Source organism: Sylvia atricapilla, chromosome 5 (genome assembly GCF_009819655.1).
Source record: "Sylvia atricapilla isolate bSylAtr1 chromosome 5, bSylAtr1.pri, whole genome shotgun sequence".
In the NCBI taxonomy this organism is placed as follows: Eukaryota; Metazoa; Chordata; class Aves; order Passeriformes; family Sylviidae; genus Sylvia; species Sylvia atricapilla.
Window position 1 is genome coordinate 56396655 of NC_089144.1, and position 12310 is coordinate 56408964.

General features: G+C 40.7%; 1 protein-coding gene across 1 annotated transcript in view; it reads left to right on the forward strand.

The window, feature by feature from the left end:
- The window catches only part of VWF (von Willebrand factor), a 119057-nt gene that overhangs the window by 82952 nt on the left and 23795 nt on the right, over positions 1-12310 (forward strand). Inside the window, exons 34-38 of the mRNA XM_066319577.1 lie at positions 1883-2060; positions 4934-5154; positions 6082-6274; positions 6949-7290; positions 10510-10715. Of these exons, the coding sequence (XP_066175674.1) occupies positions 1883-2060; positions 4934-5154; positions 6082-6274; positions 6949-7290; positions 10510-10715 (1140 nt within the window). The remainder of the gene's footprint in view (positions 1-1882; positions 2061-4933; positions 5155-6081; positions 6275-6948; positions 7291-10509; positions 10716-12310) is intronic.

Below are 12310 nucleotides of genomic sequence, written 5' to 3' on the forward strand. Positions count from 1 at the left end.
TATTGTTCAGCTCTTGGCTTAAAGAACAGACAAACAAACAAATAACGTAGTCTAAGCTAAGAGCTAACAGCCAAGGGTGCTGCTGAGGTGCGTGTGTCTCTCTCCTGCAGATGCGCAGCGAGACACAGTGTGAAGACACAGTGTGCACGCCCAGGTCTGTAGGTTCAGAGCTCCCTCAGAGAGGAAGTCTGAGGCTTCCTGCAGTGTCCTGGCAGACTTATCCTTCACAGCTTAGAAACCCCGATTTTGCTTGCCTTTCTGTCCTGCTTTTGCTCCTACAGTTTCATATCAATTGGGATTTAGGCTCTCTTTGTCTTCAGAGTCCCTGTATTTTCCTTCCTCTGCACTAGGATTCTTGGGTTTTTTATCCTTCAACTTTTTCTTTTTTTTTTTTTTAATGTCTTATGCTTTGCTTTTCTTTTCCAACTCTTGGATGTTTTTTAATAAATGTCCTATTAAAGAGTGAAATAAAACCAATTAAATATGTATGGAAGCTAGACTTGCACAGCTGTATATGTACCCTTCCAGGTGCTCCACTCTCAGTGCGTTGTAGGAGAGACAACTGTAATTATAAAGCATTCTATCTCTTCCTTATATAATATAAATACTTTTGCCATCCTTAAAGCTCCTCTTGTTACTTTTTCACAGCCTCCTCTAGGCTCACAAGCCTGAAGAAAATATTAGGCAACTTCCAGTTGCCTTCTCAGAGTCCTGAAACATATAAAACAACTCCAGTAAATTGGCTTGGATTTAATGTCTAATTTTTTGTGGCTGCAAATCTGGCAGTTCTTGTTTAGACTTGATGGCATCTTGTAGCTCAGAGATACAGAGAAATGCTTTAATAACGACAAGAATCATTTGTGAATTATGCTCTTAGGTATTTTATCCCTTTTTTCTTCTCTTCTATGGGAATGATGGTTAAACTGCAAAGGACAGGATGGGAGATGTCCATGCCCAGTATCAGTTCTCTTTTCTTCCCCACATTTCTGCTTGTGAGTATCCAGGAATGTTACCCAGCTCACAGAAGCACCGTTTCACTTGCACTGGCATATCTGAACTCACCTCTGCAGAGAGGGCTCTGGAACGTGGTTTCTCACATTAGGGGATATTCCTGGGAATGTGCACCTCAGGGATGAACACCTTTAAAACTCATTCAGCCTACTTATGGACTTTAGAGCTCTGCAGGATGGGGGCCAGAGAGCTTAGTTTTCTGCAGATAGGAGTCTTGAGACACTCCACATCTATTTCTCTGTCATTTATTAGTACATGATCTTGATGCCTTAAAATTCAGACTGGCTTTTCGAAAACAGGAATGTATTTTACATTTAACTCTTTTGCTCTAGAAATCCAGCATGTCCATCTAATAACACTGATCTGATAAAGGAACATTTTCCCTTTGGGAAGAAAGGAGCTGTGTTAAAGTTTCAGAGTTGTTGATAAAATAAACACAGTATTCCATGCTTTCCAGTTTGGAAAAAATATTAATTCCTTCCCTGCTCTGATCATCTGTGGCTTATGGAAACTAAAGGATTTGAAATTTGAAGTAAAGCTGAGGACAATTCTTTGTTGATTCTGCTCTACATGCATATTGTAGGATGGCTAAGCTCTAACTATTCCACCAACTAGGTGGTTGGAAAAAAATATCTCCTATTGTAGACTGTTATCTTTAGCTTAGAATTTCAGCCTGCTTCTTAGTGTTTCTAATTTAAACTTTCTCATCCTCATGAAGGCTTTAATACAGTGCGTCCCATTATTTATTTTTCCAAGGCTAATTTGAGTATTGCTGTCAGGGTCACTTCACTCTCTGGCTGTAGTTTCGTGACACCAGCCAAATTTTGCATTTTTAGTTTCAGTTGTTGCATATCTGTGTTTCCCTCCCTAGCCTGGTGATAAATGGATATTACCAGACCAGTGCCACACTGTGACCTGCTTCCCAGGAGATTACACAGTTCTGGAGAGTCACCACATCAACTGTGAGAGGATGCCAAAGCCTGTGTGTCACAGCAACCTTCCTGCTGTTAAGGTGGAGGAGACTTGCGGCTGCCGATGGATGTGCCCATGTGAGTATCTGTCCGTGTGTGCCTCTCCCTCCATCACCTGAAATGTTTGACCACAAATGAAGTGCTGAGTGGAGCTTCTCAGTCACTGAACACTTCAAAGGTGACCAGGGTGGGAGAATTTGCTGTTTAATTGTTATATGGGCATTTAAGCAAATAATTAGGAGTGTAACAGCCTAACTGATGCTAGAATGCCTAATGCTACTTGCAAATTCAGGACCACTCTGAGCTTATTTTTTTGCGTTAGCAGAGTGACAGTGTTTTATCAGGGAATCTCACACTCAATTTCCAAAGATAAGTGAGCTGGGAAGGAGGATGTATGGGAGAAACCAGGAATTTATCTTGACAAGCTGTAAGCAAGTAATGGATTCTTGGTCCATCTCAGGGCTTGAGGGTTTGGCCTGAGATCAAGCAGGTGTAGTACAAAAACATAACAGAAAATTCATCCCTTATCCAGATAATCTCACACTGAATGAACAGAAAAGCTGCACGCTGTGATTGGTGCCTGAGCTGGGATCACAGGAACAGGAATTAAGTGCATCCACTCACATTTACACGGTTAGAGGGATGCGGCCCGAGGCTGGTAATCCATTTATTAAAGCATAAGTGGATTTAAATCTAAATTCATATGCTTTCTTTTTAGAAGTAGATCGGAAGCCTGTATATATATATACCATATACACCTCATCTTCACAACATATAATCTCAATTTATAATGTTTTCTGCTGAGCTGGCTGATTTAATTACCATTTCTTTCAGTCACTTCTTGAAATACCAAAGCTTATAGCTGGATTTTGATCCCTTAAATCTTAGACATACAAAGCTTTTTACACCTCGAGTTTTGTCATTTCCTGGAAGGGTATTTGATGATTTAAACATTTAACATTTCTGGTTTGCTACTAGGATTTTGAAAAAGTAGAAATATTTTAGATGGATAGTCATAAGTGTTTTATAATGTTTAAAAGATAGTCTTAGTGATACCTACCTGTAAGAAGTGCATCTTTATTAAATTTCTTGATCCTAAACACAGAGGTAGCAACGTGAGGGCATTACTTTTGGAATGCAAGATATACCTTCATTAAAGAAACCTTCTGAAAGAATGAAATGAAAATAACCTTTATATTGTTAGCTGATTACCATGGAAACTCCTGTATCTCACTTGAGTTAAGATGAGCTAAGAACTGTTCATCTCTTTATGAGTTCAATGAGCCACAATAGCGCTTTTTTTTTTCTTTCTTTTTTTTTTTCTTTCTTTTTTTTTCCCCCAAGGTGGTACAACTTGTGAGGGAAAAGTAGGACGTTTTCATGTTACAGAAGGAGGGAACAGAAATTCCCCAATCCCCTTCAGCTGATTAAAAAATCCCATGGGTCAAAGTTCTCCTCTTTTAATGACTGCTCAGTGCAGCCAGGGTGATTCTGTGCCAGCTGAAGCAACATCTGTAGTGACTGAAAAGGTCGATTCTGATGCTGTGTGAGACAAAACTCTCAGTAAAGCAGAGATGGACATAAAACGAGGTGCTGAGTGTGGGAGCTTAGTGTGAGGCAGCATCTCTCTTGTTATGGAAGGAGGCTGGTTAGGACACCCGTGAAAATGCTGCTAAATTGTCTCATGATTCACTCATTTAGAGAGCTAAAACTCAATTTCCAGCCATGGCTTGACAGTGTGGGTGAGTTGACAAATGTTTCCGCCATGAGGAAGTCCTTGAAAAAGTGTTCTAGGTCATCTGAGTTCAGAGGATGGTTCAGGAGTTACATTGCAGACATGCTTGCTTGCTGAACTAGTTACAGATTTTGCAGCACCATGATTTGCAATGTGATTCATGGCTGTTGTGTGCTCTTGGACTACTTTGAAATGGATCACATTAGTGCATTTTGTGCTACAGAAACCTGTAAGAAATTTGAAAGGATTCTCATTCCCTTAATTTTTTTTATGCCCATGAATAAGTAAAGATTGAGAAATGTTCTTTTATCGCTAACTTGTTTCATTGTTATTTATATATGAACTTTATAAACATTTACAGTAAAATATCTGAAAATGCTCCAGTGCTCCAAAGGGATATCTCCCTCCCTCTGGGTGCTGTTTTTCCTGGAAATTAAATGTGAAGGTCATTGAATAGGAAAAAAGATTATTCTCAGCTAGAAGCAAAGTTCTGAATTATTAACAATGGTAATTTTCGTCCTTACATGTTTTGCTGGCATTGATTTTCTTGTCCTCATTATCCTTTAGCCAAGAGATTTGAAAACATATGAGCCAGAAGCATCAGGGTTTTTTTTTGGTTCTTCAAGAATTATAATCTTCCTTGTTTTCCAGTTTTTGAAGACAAGGACGTGCTTATAACCCAATGACCAGAACACTGAGCTGTCAGCTGGCCATTGGATTATCCTATGCATATTATTTCTCTGCAGTTTTCCTGTTTTCTGTCTAAACAACAAAGTCCCTGGCTATCAACTTGTGATGATTTTGAAGTGGGTGAAATAGTGTTATTTGGAATCAAATGTAATGCAATGCAAAGGTTGAACAGTGTGTTACAGTCTTTCTACAAACAGGAAAGAGATTTTCTCTGATTTATTTTTACATAAAATCTATCACTAAATCATATTGAATGTGATTAAGTTTTAGGCAAAGGGATTTTCTACAAGTTTATCCAAATCTTTTATAATACTTATTGTTCCCAGACAAAGATACTGCAAAAAACCTCTACATGTGATGAAGTATTTACTAAAGTTTCTTTTCAATGATTTGCTGTAGCATTTGCAATACATTATCTTCCTCTCTTTCCCAATTAATTGGTTCTCCATCCCACAACAGGTGAGAAGAAATAGTAAAATTTAAAAGCAAATGCCTATGTAGTTTTTTTATTGTTTTTTATTTCCAGGTGTCTGTATAGGAAGTTCATCTCAACATATAGTCACTTTTGATGGGCTGAATTTTAAGCTGACTGGCAACTGCTCCTACACCTTATTTCAAGACTTGCACCAGGATGTTGAAGTCCTGCTCCATGAAGGGCCATGCAGAGCAGCACCACGGATGAACTGCATGAACTCCATCGAAGTGAAGCATCATAGTGTGGCAGTGCAGCTCTTCAGTGACATGGCAGTAAGCAACCACCATAAATTCAACTATGCATTGTCTGCTTGTGCCGTAGAGTTTAGGTTATGGGCACAAATTAGTTCCCTCAATCCAGTTTCAGCCTGTTTTTAACATCTCTTCTCCATTTCATGATACAAACAGTGTTCACATAATGAGCCAGACATATTTCTCCTCTTGTTCTCTCTGGTGTGCCAATGTCAAGAACATGGGATTTCACAGTGTGTCCCTGACAGTTCTGCCAGAAAGGGAGGATTACAGAGAGGACATACTGCACTCTGATTCCTCTCTTTTGGTAGAGGTCCTTCACATTATGTTTGGTCCGTGGGAGAATGCTCTATTCCTCACAGAGCTGTGCGTGACTGGCCAGCTGAAGGTCTAGGGAGTTGCTTCTCACCTTGTATGCAACTGGACCTCAGCATTAGAAGAAGAGGCAGCTTAGAATGCATTACATCTGTTTTATAGGTTGAGAATATTCAAACTCAACCCATTTTTCATCCTCTGGCTGTTCAGACATGCAGGAGTTGACCAGCTTGTTAAAATGATCTCGTCTGAATCATGTAGCAAAATAGAGGGGACCAAAACACCTGCATCAAGTTCTGCACAGTGCTGGATAGCCTTGACTTCCACTAAGGCATCATTTGAACCTCACAGCATGAGGCTCTTAGTCTGTAATAAACATGTGGTGCTCAAAAAGTGCACTTATGTAGGAAAATGCTGGAAGGGTTGTTCGTGAAATTCACAGGATGAAGGTCAAGTACTTCTACATGTTTTTAGACTCAATAGAAACCTTCAGCTGGCAAAATTGTTTCTGTCCAGATTCAGTTAGATCTTCAGATATTTGTCAAGTCAAAATATGCTTTGACTGTAAAATTGGGTTGATTTGTAACTGCTTGCTAGAACTGATGTGATGACCTCACCTTTTTTCTTAAACAGGTGACTATTAATGGTAGAAGGGTTCCTATCCCCTATTCCAGCAGTTTGTTTGAAATCACTGCCTATGGAGAAATAATGCATGAAATCAAGTTCTCTCTTCTGGGACACAATCTCACATTTACTCCAAGAAACAATGAATTTATTCTTAGGCTTAATTCGAAGAGCTTTTCTTCAGGAACAAAAGGGCTTTGTGGTAAGTTTGAAAGTTAGTACTTTTAACAGCTTCCTACTTGGGCTTGAACTTCTATTTGTTTTTTTTTGCTATTTGTGAATCTCCAAATCTGTAAACTCTGAGTGAACTTGTCCCACACTTTTTGAGGAATATTGAGGATCTGTGTAATTTTTTCTACTCTCACCTCCAATGTGACAGCTCAACTGATGCCCAATAATACTTTAGAAAGAACAGCTAAGACAGCTTTCTGGTTTTTCTTGCTTCAAGCTATCTTTCTAAGGAGATTTGTGCTTTTTTTCTGGATGAGGGTTTTATTTTAGATTCTTACAAATTCATTTCTCTGAGAAATATGACCAGTGCTTGCAGTGAAGGTGTAAAATTTGGAGAGTAACTGGTGCCTGGGTGAGTTAATTCTGTGGTATTCTCAGTGGTGTAAACTATACAGAGATTGTATGTCTGTGGCATAACTTGTACCTCCTTTAGTGAAGAAATGAGAAACAATACCCAGGGTATTTATACCTTTATTGACAACAGCTATTAAGGAATATCATCAATTCCTTGAGCTGCCTCAACCAGTGTCATCTGTTCCATCCCTGGTTTGTTGTTGTTGTTGTTGTTATTTTTTTTTTTCCCCTGGGTTTATTTTAGCACTGATTATTCAGAGATGTTTCTTTTCCCTTTACTCACCCTGCCAGGGCTGTGTGACCAGAACCACGCCAATGACTTTGTGCTGCGCAATGGCTCTGTCACTGCTGACAGCAGCGTGTTCATCCAGGACTGGACAGTGGCAGAGCCGGGCAAGGTCTGCGACAGCCGCAGGGAGGACAGGTGCTCCGAGAGAGCGCCCGGCCACTGCCACCTCCTGCTCTCCGACCTCTTTGCCCAGTGCCACGGCGTCATCACCCCCAACATCTTCTACGAGGCCTGCATGGAGAGCAGCTGCTACGAGGAGGAGGCGTGTGAGATGATCACTTCCTACGCTCACATCTGCAGGGAGTACGGCGTCTGTGTGGACTGGAGAACGCCGGAGCTTTGCCGTAAGAGTTCTGCTCTGTGATAAAGCTGATGTAGAAATTGCCCTGCTTTGGCACAGCTCAGTGTAATGTTAATTTTTTGAATGGGCCAGATCGAGTTTATTGTACAAGTGGCGTTGCAGTTCTCATCACTGGTTGGTCACCTACAAAGCTGAATGTTATGAAAAAAGTTTTTCTTGGTAGACTGCTAACTGGTAAAATTACAGGCTAGAGGGAAATAAAGTTACTGTGAACAGGTACCCACAGCTATGTGACAGTACCTGGTTCTGCAGCCACTGAACCTCTGTTGCACCAAGTTTGGGCTAAGTCTGCCAGACTCTTTTAGCAGCAGATATTTGTGCTTTGATACAGGCTTTGGACAGTCTGAGGTAGACAGAGAAACTCGTGTTTTGGAACTGCTTCCCAGCCTGTCACTGTCGTACCTGATACAAAATAAGACTATTCTTTGTAACAGTTTCACAAAATCCTCCCATTATTATCAAAGCTGAGACTTTTCAGAATGTGGTGGAAGAACCAGTGTGATTTTAAGTTTCTGCTGCAGGGAAAAACTGGGAAATAACCTCTCTTTGTGGTGTCATTTCTTGCCAGGACATGCCAGCTAGGCTGACTGAACCAGCTGTAATTTGCTTTGCAAGTCTGGTTCTCCTTCTGCCTGGGTTTTGCTTGTGTTTTAGAGGTGAAAAGTTTGTCCTGTGTAGCAGCGTGTGAGTACTGCACATTACCAGAACACAACCAAAGCAAAAAAGGCACCCATGCTAGAGCCAAACTCAGACAGCTGTTGCTTTGTATACCTTCTCTCCTAAATTCTCATAGACAAATGGTTCTGCCTTCTCTTCCTGGATTTTTTTTTTTTCCCAGTTCCTCCTATTAGGAGGCATACCCAAAGATCTACCAAAAATGCAAGGTATCGTTAAGGACAAGTAAATAACTCTTGAGATGCCTTATTCTCCACCTTCTCCTGTTAACCTTTCTGCAGTGATGGTTGCAGACATTCAGATAGTCCCTCAGTGTGTCAGGTTTAGTCAAGTGCCTTAGATGTGGATGTGTGTAGGCATTTTCTTTCCCAGCTACCACCTCACAGAGTGTCTTGATATCCCAGCTGGTTTTCTCACCTCCTGCCTCTCTGGTTGAGTTGTTTCTTGTTGCTCTGCTTTCTTTCCCTGGATACTTTTCATTTCAGAACTTGAGATCCATCTTAAAATGCATGATACAAAAGCAAGTGCGTAAAACAAATGCTTTTTTTGTGTTTTAAACTCAGACTAAAGGAATGATGGGATAGAAAGTCAGGAACGTCAGTGTGAGTTTGGCCTGAATCTCCAGTTAACGTTTGAAATATCTTTCCAGAATCACAGATTACTAACCACAGTCTGTTTGGAGTATAGTCCTAGAAAGCAGAGGGAGACCATTGCCAGCCATTTTCCAAATTCAGTGCCTCAGCCAGACTTCAAAAATTGTAATGTCCAAAGCTGGATGTCAGCACATTGCCTTAATAACTTTGTGCAGTTTTCAAATTCCTCTCTGGTTACATGGCCTATACAAGGATAGACAAAGAGTTCCTCATTTTAGCACTAATTACATAAAAGTCTTAAATGTCCTAACAGTAATGTCATTGTCCTTCTTCCAGCCTGTGTGCAACTGCAAGCAATTTAAATTGTTAACATTTGATTTATCTAAGTTACATTAATGACTAAATAGATACTACAGTTTAATAATCACTCTATCACTAAATGTTTAATAACAGTAGTACAGTTCTGGATTGCCTTTTTTCCCTCCACTCAGTGCACTCAATCCCTGTCATTCTTGTAGAATTTCACTTGAGATTTTGTCACACCATATTGGGACATTCCAAGGACTACAAGTCCTTCCTGATTGCTGTCCCTGGCTGGATGAATATTCTCTCTGGAATTCAGATATATTTGGCCTGAAAAAGAGAAGGCTTCACAGTGACCTCACTGTGGCCTTGCAGCGCCTGAAGGGATCCTACAGGAAAGATGCAGGAGACTCTTGACAAAGGCTTGGAGTGACAGGACAAGGGGCAATGGCTTCACACTGACAGAGAGGAGCTTTAGATCAGATGTTAGGAAGGAATTCTTCCCTGTGAGGGTGGTGTGGCCCTGGCACAGGTTTCCCAGAGAAGCTGTGGCTGCCCCATCCCTGGCAGTGTTCCAGGCCAGGCTGGATGAGGCTCTGAGCAACCTGGGACAGTGGATGGTGTCCCTGCCCATGGCAGGGTGGTGGAACAAGATGATCTTTAAAGTCTCTTCCAGACCAAGCCCTTTTATGATTCTATGAAATAATTTGCTTTCACATGGAACGGGTTAATGTTAAAGCCCCACCCCCACCCCCCCTTTTTTTTTTTTTTCTGACTCCATTGGGTGCTAGAAGAGTGTATGTAGACTGTTGAGCCAATGAATGTTTTCTTGTTTGTTTGTTTGGGAGCTTGGGTTTTTTTTAAATGTTTTTTCTCAGGGGACTTAAAGAAAGTTTTAAAAACCTAAACCTTATAGGAGTCACAGACTGGGAAATAAGAAACACTTTTTCTAATTGAAGCTGTAGAAAAAAATAGACTCAAGGGAATACACAGTGTGGAAGCTGTGTTTTTTTTCTGAATAGCTGTAGCCCTAATTTTGTGTTTGCTTTTAGAGGCAATATCCTCAGATTTGTGAACACATCAGTAGAAAGTTTCTGTTGGCTTGCAGGGCTATGCAACATTCCTTGATTCAACTTTGATTCGATTAATTCTGTTAGTAACTCAGTTAAAAAGATGCAGAAATCCAGCAGGTTAAGTTTTGAAGTACAGAAATATTCTATTTGTTAGCTTTCTTTATTTGTATGGAAACACTGCAGTCTATCAAGTTAAAAAACAAACAAACAAACTTCAATGCTTTAGTCTATCCTGACTATTCTCTGAATCATCTACTGTTACCATAAACATAAGGTTCTAAATTCTTGTTTGTGGCCCAGTGTAGGAAACAAAATTTGACAAGTGAGCACTCACCTGAAGCACTGTATCATTGTTGGGGTGAGTCATAGGTTGCTTCCAATCGATGTGGCCTGAAAATGTGGTTTGCTGATGTGTGCTGCAAGGGACCAGATCCACTCAGTGGGTGATGGCTTTCTGAAATTGAAAGAATTCTAAAGGAAAGCTTGTTAGGAAAGATTGATTTCCATTTCTTTAAATCTCTTCAATAAAGGTGATGTTTTCTTCTCTGTCTTGTTCAGCAATGAAATGTGCCCCACATCTGGTATATGACCACTGCCACACAACCTGTGTGAAGAGCTGTGAGAATAATACCAAAGTCAGTGTCTGTAAGGATTATCCCACTGAAGGCTGCTTCTGCCCAGAGAGAAAAGTGATTTTTGGTGACAGCTGTGTTAGTGAAGAAATCTGCACTCAGTGTGTCAGTGAGGATGGCACACACCATCAGGTAACTACATTCACAGAAACCTCTGGCAGTGCTTGGAGTTCACGCTTTTGAAAGTAAATCTGTTTTCCCTTTGGGTGCTTTATTTTCTAGCTCAGTTCCTCCTAATCTGCTGGCGGTCAGCCCCATTTAGCTCCCCTAGTGTGAATTTGGCTGGGACTGGATATAAAGATCACAGCTGGGACTGTACAGACCTGGCAAGGCATGACAATTCCATGTGGAGGAGTGTCTATAGGAAAGAGAGGAAGAGTGATGGCATAAGTGAATATTAACCAAGATAAACATCTCCATTCAGCAGACTTACGAGTAATGACAATATAATCATAAATCTGTGTCCTTTACTTAAAGCATGTTGTATTGTGTTTGCAAAGCTCACTGAAATCCTCCTGAGGGACAGTGAAGAGACAGGGATCAAACTCTTCTCCCTGTGACCAGGGACAGGACCCAGGGAATGGCTGGAGCTGTGTCGGGGGGGGTTAGGGTGGATATCAGGAAAAGGTCCTTCCCCCTGAGGGTGCTGGGGCACTGAACAGGCTCCCCAGGGAATGGTCACGGCCCCAAGGCTGTCAGAGCTCCAGGAGTGTTTGGACAATGCTCTCAGGCACAGGATTGTTGGGGTGTCTGTGCAGGGCCAGAAGCTGGACTGGATGACCCTTGTGGGTCCTTTCCAATTCAAGTATGAAATATTTCCAGCTCATGTAGCTGTTTTGCCTCTCCATCATTGCAAACTTAGCTTTGTGAGCAATAACAGGCACTTGAGTCAGGATTTCCTTAACCTCCTTCTTTTCTTTTGATGTTCATTCCTCTGTTCTTTTCTACCCTAGATTGTGCTGGGTTTATGGGATTTTAGTCCCAACACTCACTCAGAGTGGTTTAAAACATGTAAATATCTCTGAGTACAGATACAGTGTGCTTAGATTTGTCCTTTTTTTTTTTCCTATCTCTAAAGGGCTCAAGTGTGTTAGTTTTGAACCATGCTCCAGAGTTTTCCAGATGACAGCACTTTTTTTTTGTGACATCCTGACCTGCTCTGTATGTTGTCACCCAGAACCTAGATTGGTTGTCCAAATTAAAATGTCTGATAATGCATCTTTCCACTCTTTCCTCTCTATTCACATGGGTGTTAAATTTGCATAGTTCTGTGTGAGTAACTGCAGCTTTAATATCAATGATTTCTGCTCTCATGGGTAGGAGCAGTAATTGAAAAAATTATTCTCTTTACTGGTGGTTTCTGAATGTGCTCTTTACCCCCAGGTAGTCACCACAACAGTGATTTTGGTTTTAGAAGTGATATAGTGCTTTTCCAGTCTTCATTCCACTGGAGAGTCAAATAATGATACTCCAAACAGTCTTCATACAAAAACATGCACTATTTATTTCCCTATGTTGAAGACTTACTAATTAGGGAAAGCAGACACTTCTCTGTATTTCTCAAAATATGGTGTTTCCCTTATTACCACTGAACATGCAATCATGGTATGTAGTTGTTCTAGTCCGCTGTTACTCACAATAGCCTGCAATTGCATTTATATCTGAACATTTTTGATGCTTAAAACAATAATTCCTCATCCCATCCATGCATTCTTTACATATTTTGC